This window comes from Phasianus colchicus, chromosome 1 (genome assembly GCF_987193195.1).
Source record: "Phasianus colchicus chromosome 1, bPhaCol1.hap1.1, whole genome shotgun sequence".
Classification (NCBI taxonomy): Eukaryota; Metazoa; Chordata; class Aves; order Galliformes; family Phasianidae; genus Phasianus; species Phasianus colchicus.
The window spans coordinates 121,706,908-121,719,449 of NC_143436.1; the positions used below are offsets into that span (position 1 = coordinate 121,706,908).

The window sequence follows — 12,542 nt, forward strand, 5'->3', positions numbered from 1 at the left end:
GAAAACCAGTTTAAATGTTGTTAAAGTTTAATTTTATTTATTTATTTTTTTACACTGTACATGACAAATAGAGCAAGCCAAAGAAAACCTGTGAAGCAAATATATAGCAATTTAAATAAACTGCTGCTTTCTCAAATTCAGTTCCTTCTGAAATAACATTCAGGCATGTTTAAGACAATCTGTACTGAGATGGGACTGCCTTACTCAACACCTCTTCTTTTGAAAGAGGAGGTGTTAAAGATTAAGGTATCTGAGTCATTACAGTTCTTGTAAATGCACTCACTTATTCTTATGAATGGCTGAGAGACTTATACTTTATCCACTGGTTGGGGCCACGCACTTCAAAGGGCGGCTCATTGAAGTAAATGTGGTTACCGAGTTCTTCCAGTGGGGGCTCTGGGTCAGTGGTAGCAAACTGAGCAGCTTCCTCTATCTCTTTTCTCACTGCCACATCAATTTCCTAAATAAAGAAATGCTAATTAGAAGGCATCTCAGGAAAAGCATCAATATTTTGAATCTAAAAGTGATGCTGAAGCGCTGATCAGACCTAGTATTAAAGCTGTCCATAAAAAATTAGAAAACTGTGAGGTTTCCCCCCTTCTAAAGCAAATTAGTTATCCCAGAGGAACAAGACCACACTGAGCATTTTCTTTTTTGTATTCTCCTTCTGCAAAACAATGCAAGTATACAGAGAAATGTGACTGCAACCTCATAGGTCAGGCATAAACCCCCCCCACTTCTGATGCACGGACCTTTAAAAGGTCTAAGGAGATCTCAATAGCAGAATAATCAGGATATTTACACCATTTGCTTAGAGAGCTTCTGGCTTCTTCACTTGGATTCTTCATTACCAATGGCCATTGTCAGTGTAGGACTCAAAGTTCAGAGCCTTACCTGTTTTCTAGTTCATGTGGACAATTTTGATTTCTTAGACACCAGCATGACAAGAGATGTATTTGAAACACTAACACTCACAGAGCCTTGCACTGAGTTACACTCAGCACCTAAAAGCAAAAAGCAGTTCCTGCAGAGCACAACTGCATTAGCTAGTGTGCAACAAAGCTTTACTATCAATCACCAAAAAGTTACATTCTAATAAAAAAGCTTGAAGAAAAAGTGAATAAATAGGAGATAAGTAGTATATGAATGCAAAAAAGCTTGCTTAAACATCTAGTAAAAGCCGTACCTTTAATTCTTCAACGCTAGCGAGGTTATTGTTGATCATTCTGTCCTTCAGCAAGGTAATGGGATCACTTTTGCTTCTTACTTCTTGAATTTCTTCTCTAGTACGATAGCTAGGAGGAACACAAGCAAAGAGATGAACTTCAATAATTCTCTTGAATCAAAGTGATGTTCTGGACAGAGCTTGTTTTTAGAGAAAAGGTGTAACCAGAGAATTGTCAGGAATGCAATGAAAATACAGCAGCATTCATTACCCAAAGTACAGCACAGCTACAGCCAGAAGACTTCTTAGGTTTGAAAGTGGAAACTGAAATAGATCCAGACTTAAATATGATGCAAGCAGGAAAAGGAAAGCTGCTGTAGCTGAGATGGCTACAATTAGGCTGTATTTCTTCCTCCGTATCTCTACTAAGGGAAAGAGCAGTGGGGGCTACATGACTTGCCCTATGCTATTAGATTGGGTCAAAGAACTTACAGAGGGATATGTTTAACGAACTCAATCAAAACTTCCAATTCACTACAGGTTTCCGATGAAGTGTTAAGGTTTATGTCTACTTTATGTACATCAGTTTGAATTTGTTGGATGGTTCAATGCCCAAGGCTTTTTGGCACCTGTATGCTTGTGCTTTTTAAGAAGCGTTCCATTTGACTGGACGCTCCAGCTGTTCCTTTACTTTTAGGCTTATAGGATTTTTATATACTCTAAAACCCTGGAAAAGTGCACTGCTTTTCAGTTAAAGCTTTCTTAGAATACGCCACAAAGTCACACAGAATGCAGAATTCATTAATAAAAGGTACAAAAAATTGAGCAGATATTGCTTGTTCTGAAAACTCCATTTTCTTAATACTGAAAATAAAACAAGGGCTGAGTGGTCAGACTTGTCACAGCGATTTTATCGTAACTTTCATGTATTTCACACAGTGTCAGGATTTTGACCATCAATACTTAATTGTTTTCAGTGAATGCTAACACAGGGTTTCCACGGTACCTTATGCCAGGATCACTCATACTGTGGCCATGGTAACGGTATGTCTGCAACTCCATCACAATAGGACCCTTAAAAAGAAAGAACATACAGAGAGCATTATCACCTCGAGCAATCGATTTGTGCTATAGCAGTATTTGCTACAGGTGAATTGTACAAGTGGCAAATGTTTTTAATTCAACTTTCTCTCTTAGTTTAATCAATTCACATATCATTATCACAAGCAGCAAAACAAAACTCCTCTTAAATGAAAAAGTATTGGTATTTACTAGCATTTACTTTCACGTCCTTATTGAGCATTGTTAAGTAATTTGGTCCCTTCCAATACCTTTCTGCCATCACCCAGAGTATTTCAAATTGCTTATTATTTCACTTCAAGAGTGTAACTCCCAGCAGCTTGTTCTTTTGTGCAAACTTCCTTCTGTGCATTCCAAGCACAAACATCATTTCACATAACATCAGATATGTCAGAACAGTTTTATCCTTGGGTAACAGGCACTGATGCTGAAAAACCCTTAAGGTTCCAGATAGTTTTGTATGTATTTCTAGGCAGGTACATAAAAATCTCTCTTGTTGCCATATATCTAGTCTCACAAAAAAATTACTTTACTTTCCTTTTGTTGCAAATGTAGAATTATTTTTTTTGCCCATCCCGCTAATAAATTTCTGCCTAACAGTCAAAACATTTTTCACAACAGAGTTTAAGTATGGTTGCTAAAAAGGAGAAAGAAGTTAACAAGGTCTCAAGATTCTTTTTTTTCTTAAAGCTTGATTAAATACCAACTGTATGTGAACAACTCTAACAAAATTAAAGAACAACTTAATTAATCTACTAGTAGATTCCTTTCTGTGAAGAAACAGAGGAAATAAGGTCAAACAAACAAACAATTCTACAGTAACTACAGAAAGCTAAGCTAAGTTGGGGAATGTTTTATGCATCAATTATTGCTGAAAGTTTCACCTATGTTACAGGAATGGCTACCAACTTACTTACTTTTCCAGCTCTGCAGTACTCAGCTGCAAACTTGGCTGCTTCTCGAACACAGAGAACATCCATGCCATCCACCTGATGCACAGCACAAGTCAAGTCAAAAAAAAAAGAAGTGACCGGAAAACAAACTTTCAAATTCAGTACTTTCATATCACAAATGCAATAGGAACTCAATCTTAAATTTTCTATTTTTAAAAATATTGATAAATATATTTATAAATAGAAATACACAGGCATGTATGTATTGCACACACATGCCTCAAAGCATGCTGGAGCTGTACTCACTCTAAGCCCTGGGATGAAGTCTCCTCTTTTGTAGTAGTCAGTACTGGCTGCAGCTCTTTCAACTGAGGTTCCCATTCCATACCGATTGTTCTCACAGATGAAAATACATGGCAACTTCCACAAGGCTGCCATATTGTATGTTTCAAATATCTGGCCCTGAAAGAAAATGAGCAAGTTCTGTCTGGACAGGGAGCTCACATTTAGGCTCACTGAAGGGCTCACATTAGGCTCTACTGAAAGGCTCACATTAGGCTCTACTGAAAAATCATTCAGCTGCAGCTAGCAAAACTTTTGATACCAGAAGTGATCTGAAACTAGCCTCTTGCTGCAGCTCAGCAGCAATAAAAGAGAAGTTATATTATAAAGGTAACGTTTATCTCCACTCATAGAATTTCTTAAGTTTTAAACCTATTTCAGTCTCTGTGTTAGAGTAGCACAAAACACAGAATGGTTTGAGTTGGAAGGGACTCTCGAATGCCATGTGTTTTGAAAGTGGGAAGGTAAAAATCAACAGTGCACTCTACATCACTTTTTTCCTATCTGGCTTTATTTCTCTGCCAGTTAAATGAAGATAATTGTCTAAAGTAAGTGATTCAGCAAGATGCACTGATATCAGTAGACTCATTTTTTCAAAACATCATTACAACAGATTCAAAGCCAGATGCTCTCTGGGTTGCAGACACTAGGTAGACAGGGGAAGGTGCTCCTCTACCCAGCAGAAAGGCAGAGCTCACAGTTCACAGAAGGAAAACCGATTGCCCGCAGTCATATTTCTCCTCACAGAGCTACCTTAAACAGCCTGTTTACCTGGTTGGCTGCACCATCCCCATATAATGTCAGGCAGACCTCATTTTTACCGAAGTATTTGCAGGCCAGCGCAATCCCAGCTCCAAGAGGAACCTATCACAGTACAGGACAAACCACAATTTTAGAACAACGTTTAGAGAATGTTGGAGACAGGTTGCTTGAGAAGTGTGAAGACACTTCCGATATCAGGGATGTGCTCAACAGATAAAAGAAGAGTAACAAATGGAAACGGGTTGGTGACAATCTGTCTAGCAGCCAAAATAGAAATAGTAACTATATTCTTGGCTTGATGCAGATTACAAAGCTGTCAGCAAGCCAGAATAGCAACAAATTTAGCAGTCACAAAGCAATAGTAGCTGCATACAAGTTCACATTGTGAAAATTGAGAAGAAAGGCTAGGATGGGACAACAGCCAAATTCAACTTGTATTTTAAAGCAGAAGTCACGTACATACCTGAGCACCAACAATACCATTACCACCATAAAAGTTTTTGGTATACATGTGCATTGATCCTCCTTTTCCCTTCACACATCCTCCTTTTCGACCTGAAACATGAATAAGTGATTTCTTTTTTCAGAAGCAAAATGCTATACAAATGGTAACAGCTAATTCAATTCCTAAAGGTAATAAAACATTCCAATGTTACTGTTATCATGAGATAAATCTCAGGAGAGTTAAGATGCTGATTGTCATACATCAAACATAATGGCTTCTCCACACAGAACTTACAGTTAAATGTATCACCAAACAAAAGAAGCCAGGGTGAAGAATGCTAATGAAAACATCCCTTGAGAAGTACAGAATAAGATTTATTCATTAATTTTAGTCCCTAATTTACTATAAAGTGCTGTTGTATTTTTCAGGACACTGAAACATCCCAGGTGGTTGTCTATTTGAAATAGGCAGTATGGTCTACATTTCTCATGAATCTAATCCACGGTACTTTAACAAGAAGTGCAAGAAGTATCTACAGTCCTTTTACTTTATCTTCTGCAAGAAAAATATGAACATTGTTCCAAGTTAATAGCAGTAATCCACACTTGTCCTCCCTGTGACAACAGCCAGAAGTAGAAGTTACAGATAGGACAAAGAATCAAACAAAATACCTCAACAAAAACCCACAACTCCCTCCCTCCAGATAAACCTTGAATACCTAGCCCAGCATTGTTCACAACTGTCGTTTGCCTTCTTCCTTCCTAACATATGTACCTCCTCCCACCCACAGAGTCAAGCTATTCTTTGATCCGCTCCATCCACTTCACTCCCCCAAGATAAACTTCCCAAGTGAGAAAGTTTGAGAAATGCCCATCTAGCCATCCCCTCCTCCAGTGCAGTGTGAATCTCTATTTGAGCATTTGCATTTTTTAGCTGCCTAAGCAGTTATCAAAAACCATAAGAATACTGTTCTCCAGCAGAGATCCTACAGATGCTAGGCACTGGGATTGTCTTCATATAATTATAATACATTTCAAATATGTCAAGATGTCAAAAAACAATCTCTCAAGACCCTAGCTCTTCTTCTGCTCAAGTAATGCTCAGCCAATTGGTATTTCACCTAGCTTGCTCCCTATTTCTCAGGCCATTTCTCTCATTTTTCAGAATCACTAATCTAAGAGCGCACAGCTCACCCCCAACACATATTAACACTAACACTATACTATCTTCCAGTCCAACATACACAATTCCTCCACACCATTCCCCTAATTATGAATGGAACTATGCTGGCAGCAGACAGCTGCTTTAACTTTTTGCAGAATACATCCTTTTGTTTGACATCAGTTTTGGCAATTACATTAATTATGTTTTTCTAATTACTTTTCAGTTAAACTGCGATTTAGTTATTTCTTATACAGGGTCACAGCTAATAGCATCAAAAGATTTAATAACAAGTAATTAAACTGATATCTACATGTTTTTTCCTCTGTCCATTATCACAGAATCATAGAATGGCCTGGGTTGAAAAGGACCACAATGATTATCCAGTTTCAATCCCCCTGCATATTTGCAGGGTTACCAACCACTAGACCAGGCTGCCCAGAGCCACATCCAGCCTTAGTCCTGATACCTGTCAGAAAATTAGATAGGATTAACGTAATGTACTCTAGCAAATTATCTCGGTTCCTGTGTTTCATCTTTTAGGTAGTAAAGGAATTCTCAGCATAGTTTGTCTTTCTACCACTCCAGAAACAAACTACAGTCAACAGGTTTATTCTTCCTTGTATTTTTTCTCCATTCCCTTTTTTAAAATATAAATGTAAATACAATACTTTCAGATCCAGCAGTGATTTAAATTACATACATTCTACCTAAATCACATTTGGAGCTACAAGAAGTAGCAGCACTTAAACCTTTTTACTTTAATGATGCAGCTGCTTTTTATTATAGAACACAGATCATAAACAATGTTCATTCTGCCGTGTTACTACATCAGTTCTGGATCCCTGGTATGCTTTGTGCATCAACATCATTTTGAACTTTGGTAAAAATAATCCTGAGGCAGTAGCACATAAACCCTCATTTTATTTAGCACAAACCTGTAAGTTCAGCGAGAATTTCTCGAACGGGGACACCTCGGGCATAAGTAAATCCATGAGCTCTGTATGCTGTTATCACATGGTCTGTAGGCTTTATGGCAACTTCAAGCCCTACGCAGCAAGCCTCCTGTCATCAATGGAAAGCAAGTTCAGCAATGAAGAGGAAGCACACCATTTCCACAGGCTGCAGTATGGCTCGGTCTGTCTGTGGTCCCCCGCACAAGAAATAAAGCAACAGGAAACAGGAAAAGCACAGATAACAGCAGAATGCCTTAAATCCCAAGGAGGAATAGGCCTGTCTTTGCAGAATCTGGAGCTACAATAGCCTTGGGCTCTATATTCCAACCTGTTCTGTGTGCAACCAAGAAAATCAGGGAAGAATTAGAAATGAGAAGGTAGAAAGACCTGCAGATTTCTTCTATGTTCATCTCCCAAATGAAGTATCTAAGTAACTACAGTTCAGTTCACCAACTTCATTAAGTTCCTTCTCCTGACTGTTGCTTTTTAGTGGATGTATAATCTGTGAGAAGCTGGAAGAAAACTTATCTGTGGGGCTTGATAATGAGGATGTGAGTTTCCAAATGCGCTTAATTGACTATGCTACAATAGCTTATTCCTCACTGCAGCTGCACCTCGCCTTTTCTCTCTTCCCATTGTTGCCCCAAGAAATCAGGAATCCCTTTGTGTGCTCAGACATTGCTTGTAAGGAAATAATGACCCAAACTGCAGACCTGCTATGACTTCAGACATCATGCATCGATACTGAGTTCTAGATTTACAATCCTCATCTATTTCAAAACCCTAAATTAAATAAGGCAAGACAGTATAAAAATGTCTTGGGGAAAGACCATCTCACCTGACCATCATATAAGTGACAGAAGCCACGAATAATCTTCTGCTTGTAGAGCTGGTCAGACTTCAGCTCCATGCGCCGTATGGTCTGCATTGTCTTGTAGTAATGGAGCCCCTCCTCTCGTGTCAGCACTGCAGTGGTAGGAGGGCCTTCTTCCAGGCGATGGAGGTCACACGGCTGTAAAGTTGAACAAGTAGTTACTTCTTGACACTCATCAATCCTGTTTATTAACAGCACTTTTTTTTAAATGACACGTCAGTTTCAAATTCAGGTCGTAATGTCTTTTTAAAAAAGCAAACCCCAACACATACAACACAGCTTCTCTCCCAAACTATGAGCTACACCTAGTTGCAAGAAGGGCTGATTTTAGTTACCCCTACCAAAAAAATAAGTCTTACACATTCAGTGGAACAAATCAAACACATTACTCTGCCAGTGCACTAGATGGCCACAATACCGCTGTAGCCACTACTGTAGGCTATGAAGCCTGCATGGCATCTTCTATTAGACCAAGTCTCTCCACAGCAGATCTACTGATGCCCTAACGAATTTGAAACAACACACCTGCACGTGACTTCAGTTTGAATTAACACAATAACATGACTACATGCATCCACGCACACTATTTCCAACTCCATGTAGAAATCAGAGCAGATAGCAAGGGGTTTGGTTCTGGAAATCCACCTAGTACTTTTGTAACTGAAATGATAAGGGGTGAGCTCCATCATGTCAGGATCTACAGCGCTGCTTCCACAGAATACAAGCATTAAGCATTCAGCTTCTTTACCTTAATTTCAAACGTAGCTTCATTTGCAAAGTCAGCATAGTTACGTGATGCTACCATCACTCGAGAGGCCTTAAAAAGAAAAACAAAACGTGAGCAGTACTGACATATATAATTACCAAGCAGTAACAGATAAAGTCTCAAATCATTTCTAATAGTACATTGACACTAAAATACTTTGCGACTGAAACTTTCCAGTGGCATATCCTTATAATATCAGACAACTTGGATTTTGAACGCATGCAGTAGAACTCCTTCAAAACCCAGTATTTAAATTAAGATTAGAAAAAGAGAACAGAATTTCAATTTTTTAATACCCTTGATTAACTACATAAAATAAGTAAGCTTCAGAAGACTGTAAAAAGGATCAACATCACAAAAAATATATATTTTTTTCCCTTCACCTGATACATTCCTTATATGAGCAGTGACAGCCAATTAAGATGGCTCTTTGCACTGACTGCAATTTCACCTTGACAGAACAAAAAGCTTCCCTGGGAGAAAAAACACACAACCCAACACAGCAGACTTCTGGAATGTGAACTACTCTCTTTCCTTTTAAGGGAAGAGAAAATGGAAGGATGCAGGCAGTAATAATAAAGACAGAGAGTATTATTTAAGCAGGTAGCAGCACAGCTACCCAAGGGTGCACGAAATACAGAACTACAGAGCTGACGTAGTAGGAGAGAGACAAGATGTTTGAAGATACCTTACTGTTCTGTCTAAAAGAGTGTGCACAGTCTATTAACTAACAACTGCTATTCTTAGATAACTTAAGTACATGGTAATTGCCTGTCCACGCATGCCTTGTGGCCACAGTGTGAGGAATGCACTTGATTTTCAGCAGCAAAGTTGTACTGCTAATTGTCACACATACATTTCAGAAGTTTATTCAACCATGGAACATGCATATGCTCAAAGTTAGCTCTTTTTAAACTTTGAGACTACCCAGTGCTGTCTCCAACAAAGCTATGATTGATACCCGTAACACCAGGACAAATGCCAGGAGAAATTTCTCAATGCTTGTTGATTATCTCCTGTTGGCCATTTAGTTAGGCTGTCATGACCTCACAAGCCCCCATGTTATCAGATTAAATATTTGGAGTTCTTAATTTAAACCAGGTTGGTACACTCTTTACCACGATGCAACAGTATTACCAGTGATAAAAAGCTATTTTAGTTCTAGAGCTGGAAGTCGGTCATGAGTCTGGGATTCACAGAACCAGCAAATGGCTGAGGTTGGAAAGGACTTCTGCAGGTCAGCCTGGTCCAAGCTCCAGACCTGAATAGAAGCACTACTGGAGAATCTCTACAGAAGTTCTTAAATACATGGCCAGTACACAACAGAAGAAACAAATATGAAAATCCTTGACAAAACTGGTTCAGGTCTTACCTCACTAACAGCTCCCTAGGTTAGCAGCATTTGGAAGGAAGAAAAAACAAAAAAAAAACAAAGAAAGAAAAAAAAGAAGAGTAAGTAACTGCAACAAACAACTGGGGAAGGAGAATCAGCAAATTATTAGCTAACTGGAACGCTTTGAGAAAAGTAGTTTCCCTTTAGGCAAGCTTTGAGTCATGGAAACCCGTCTTTACGCTTTACAAAACAATCAGAGTAGTTATAAAATAATGCCTTATGGGTTAAAACTGCTTCTGTTTATTTGGTAATTTGTAAATTCATTGTAAACGCACAGGAATAGTTAATAATTGGCAGTCACTAGGATCCCCAAAACTATACTAAGATATCCAAAACGGAGCTGGTTTGAACTTCTGGAAAACACTGTATGTCAGGAGCAGGCCAAATACTTGGAGAAAGGAACACATTTTTGGCACCCAAACCTGAAAATTTTAATACAGACATTTTATTTGTAAATTAGGAAATGCTTTTAGATCTATATTCCATATAGTCCCAGTACACACAACAAGGCCTCCTGGTGACCCTGCTCTCTGAGGCCATCTGCACGAAGCCAGCCATCTACAGCTGTTTCACAACAAATGACTGCTAGGCAAGAGCTACCCCAGCACTGAAGTAGGGCAACAGGTTTGCTCTCAACGACAGAAAGACAACTGGACTTCAGCTGACAAAAGATGCTCTTTAACACCGTCAGAAAACACCCATTCTTCTCCAGTGTTCATATTTTTTTTCAGCTGGCATGTTTTTTTCCTTGCAGACAGAGTCATTACATTGGAATGAGGAGAATGAAAAGGGAAAATTCTAAAGATGTTTCACATGACAGAGAAAACACAGCGTATTAAACTTTGAGGTAATTTTTAAAACCCCACAACTTGAAAGAATACTGAGGAAAAGATTAAATGACTATTATTTGAGTGAGCAAAGGCAAAACATGTGTGGCAGGGAAGGTCTGGGTTGGATATTAGGAAACATTTCTTCTCTGAAAGAGCAGTGATGAAGTGGTATAGGCTGCCCAGGGAGGTGGTGCAGTCACCATCCTTGGAGGTGTTCAAGAACCGTGTGGATGTGGCACTGAGGGATGTGGTTACTGGGCATGGTGTGATGGGTTGGGGGTCGGACTAGGTGATTTTAGAAGTCTTTTCCAGCCTTAATGATTCTGTGATTCGCTTCAAAAAAACTCAGATGAACGTAGAGGGGAATAAGATGACCAAGCTCACCCTGATTGTGTTGACAGCCAGAATATACCAATATAAAAATAAATTTAAGGCAAAAAGCCTGGAAAAGGGTTCCAGAAATGGAATGATGTGTTTTAAACACGATAAATACAGATATCCGCACATTGTTCCCGCATCTAAAGCCATGGAGAAGACACGGCCGTGCCGGGCTGCCAAGCGTGGGCTGCAGCACTCGCTGTGCACTTCCCGTACTCCAGCAGCAGCAGGCAGGCACACCAAGGGCTGGGTATTTACAGCGTGCTCCCGCAGGCAGCGACTTTTTTTTTTTTTTTTTTTTTTTTACACGGCATTTAAAATAGCACGAGAAAAACAAACTGAGATAACTCCGATTTTTGCCACCGGCACCGCCTGACGTTCTCTGCTGTGAGGGTGACAGAGCAAGCTGCCCTGAGAGGCGGTGGAGTCTCCTCTTCTAGAAATATTCCCGACCGGCTCAGGAAAGGCAGGAAAGCCCCCCCCCTTCAGCACGGGCTCGGGGTGGGTGACCTCCACGGGTCCCTCCCACCTTCCGGCTCCGTGACGCCGTTAACCCTTACACCTGGGCTGCCGCCGAAGCACTGAAGCACAGCAGCATCGCGCGTGCCCCGTGCGGCCCAACGGCTGCGCTGCTAACGGCCTCCCCCGCCCTCCCCCTGAGGCGGCGCGCACCCCCACACCCGCCGCGCCCGCCGTTCCCAACCCCCTCCCAGCCCCGGCAGCTGCCGGCCCCTCTCACCGTCCTGCCGGCGGCGGCGGCCGGACCCTGCAGCACGCGGGAGAGCGCGGCCAGCAGCATCTTGCGCATGGAGCGGGGAGGGGCGACGACTCTGGAGGGGGTCCCGTCCTCGAGTCTCCTTCAACCGCCCGCCGAACCCGCCCCGTCTGCCAACCGCACCGCCCGCCCTACGGCCAACCAAAGTGACGGAACCGACTGACGTACACTCCGAGCGCCGGGCCGACCGACGCCTTACTCTGCGTTCCGCCTCCGCCATGCGCATGCTCGGGGGTTGCGGGCGGTGCCGCCGGGATGGAGGCGGTGTCCTCCTGCTTGGCGCAGCTCCTGCGGCTCCGGCAGCTTGGGGCTGTGAGCGCTGCGCTAGGGGAGGTGGGCAGGTCTGGGGGGTGCTGTTAGAGATGGCCTGGATCCGCAGCAGCGAGCCGTGCCTTTTTTCTCTTACCAGTAAGGTGATCAGAGGGCTGGAGAACCTCTCCTGTGAGGATAGGTTGAGGGAACTGGAATTGTTTAGCTTGGAGAAGAGAAGGCGTTAGGGAGACCTCATTGCGGCCTTCCTGTATGTGAAGGGAGAGTATAAACAGGAGAGGGTACAACTATTTACATGGGTGGATAGTGATAGGACAAGGGGGAATGGTCTTAAACCGAGACAGGGGAGGTTTAGGTTAGTTATTAGGAGGAAGTTTTTCACTCAGAGGGTGGTGATGCACTGGAACAGGTTGCCCAAGGAGGTTGTGGATGCCCCATCCCTGGAGGCATTC

The 12,542-nt window shown here is 41.4% G+C and overlaps 1 protein-coding gene across 3 annotated transcripts; it reads right to left on the bottom strand.

Moving 5' to 3' along the window:
* Positions 1–64: 64 nt before the first annotated feature.
* On the bottom strand, positions 65–12,018 carry PDHA1 (pyruvate dehydrogenase E1 subunit alpha 1). 3 transcript variants are annotated; one of them, XM_031599340.2, is made up of 12 exons: positions 11,785–12,018; positions 9,817–9,831; positions 8,427–8,495; positions 7,643–7,816; positions 6,787–6,913; positions 4,706–4,797; positions 4,252–4,344; positions 3,445–3,600; positions 3,163–3,234; positions 2,172–2,239; positions 1,187–1,295; positions 65–460 (listed from the first exon to the last, which is right to left on the bottom strand). In XM_031599340.2, the coding sequence occupies exons 1-12, from the start codon at positions 11,851–11,853 to the stop codon at positions 290–292; spliced, it is 1,215 nt and encodes a 404-aa protein (XP_031455200.1). In that variant the 5' UTR covers positions 11,854–12,018; the 3' UTR covers positions 65–289. The 3 variants fall into 3 exon arrangements, with proteins under 3 accessions (XP_031455200.1, XP_031455201.1, XP_031455202.1); XM_031599342.2 differs by lacking the exon at positions 11,785–12,018 and adding an exon at positions 11,606–11,679 and having other exon boundaries at positions 66–460; XM_031599341.2 differs by lacking the exon at positions 9,817–9,831.
* Positions 12,019–12,542: the final 524 nt, after the last annotated feature.

Coding starts and splice junctions, on each gene's coding strand:
- PDHA1 (XM_031599340.2), bottom strand. CDS start 11,853: ATGCGCAAGATGCTGCTGGCCGCGCTCTCCCGCGTGCTGCAGGGTCCG. Junction 7,817..8,426: donor AAGCTACGTTTGAAATTAAG/GTAAAGAAGCTG, acceptor TCAACTTTACAG/CCGTGTGACCTCCATCGCCT. Junction 4,345..4,705: donor ATGGTATTGTTGGTGCTCAG/GTATGTACGTGA, acceptor GTACTGTGATAG/GTTCCTCTTGGAGCTGGGAT.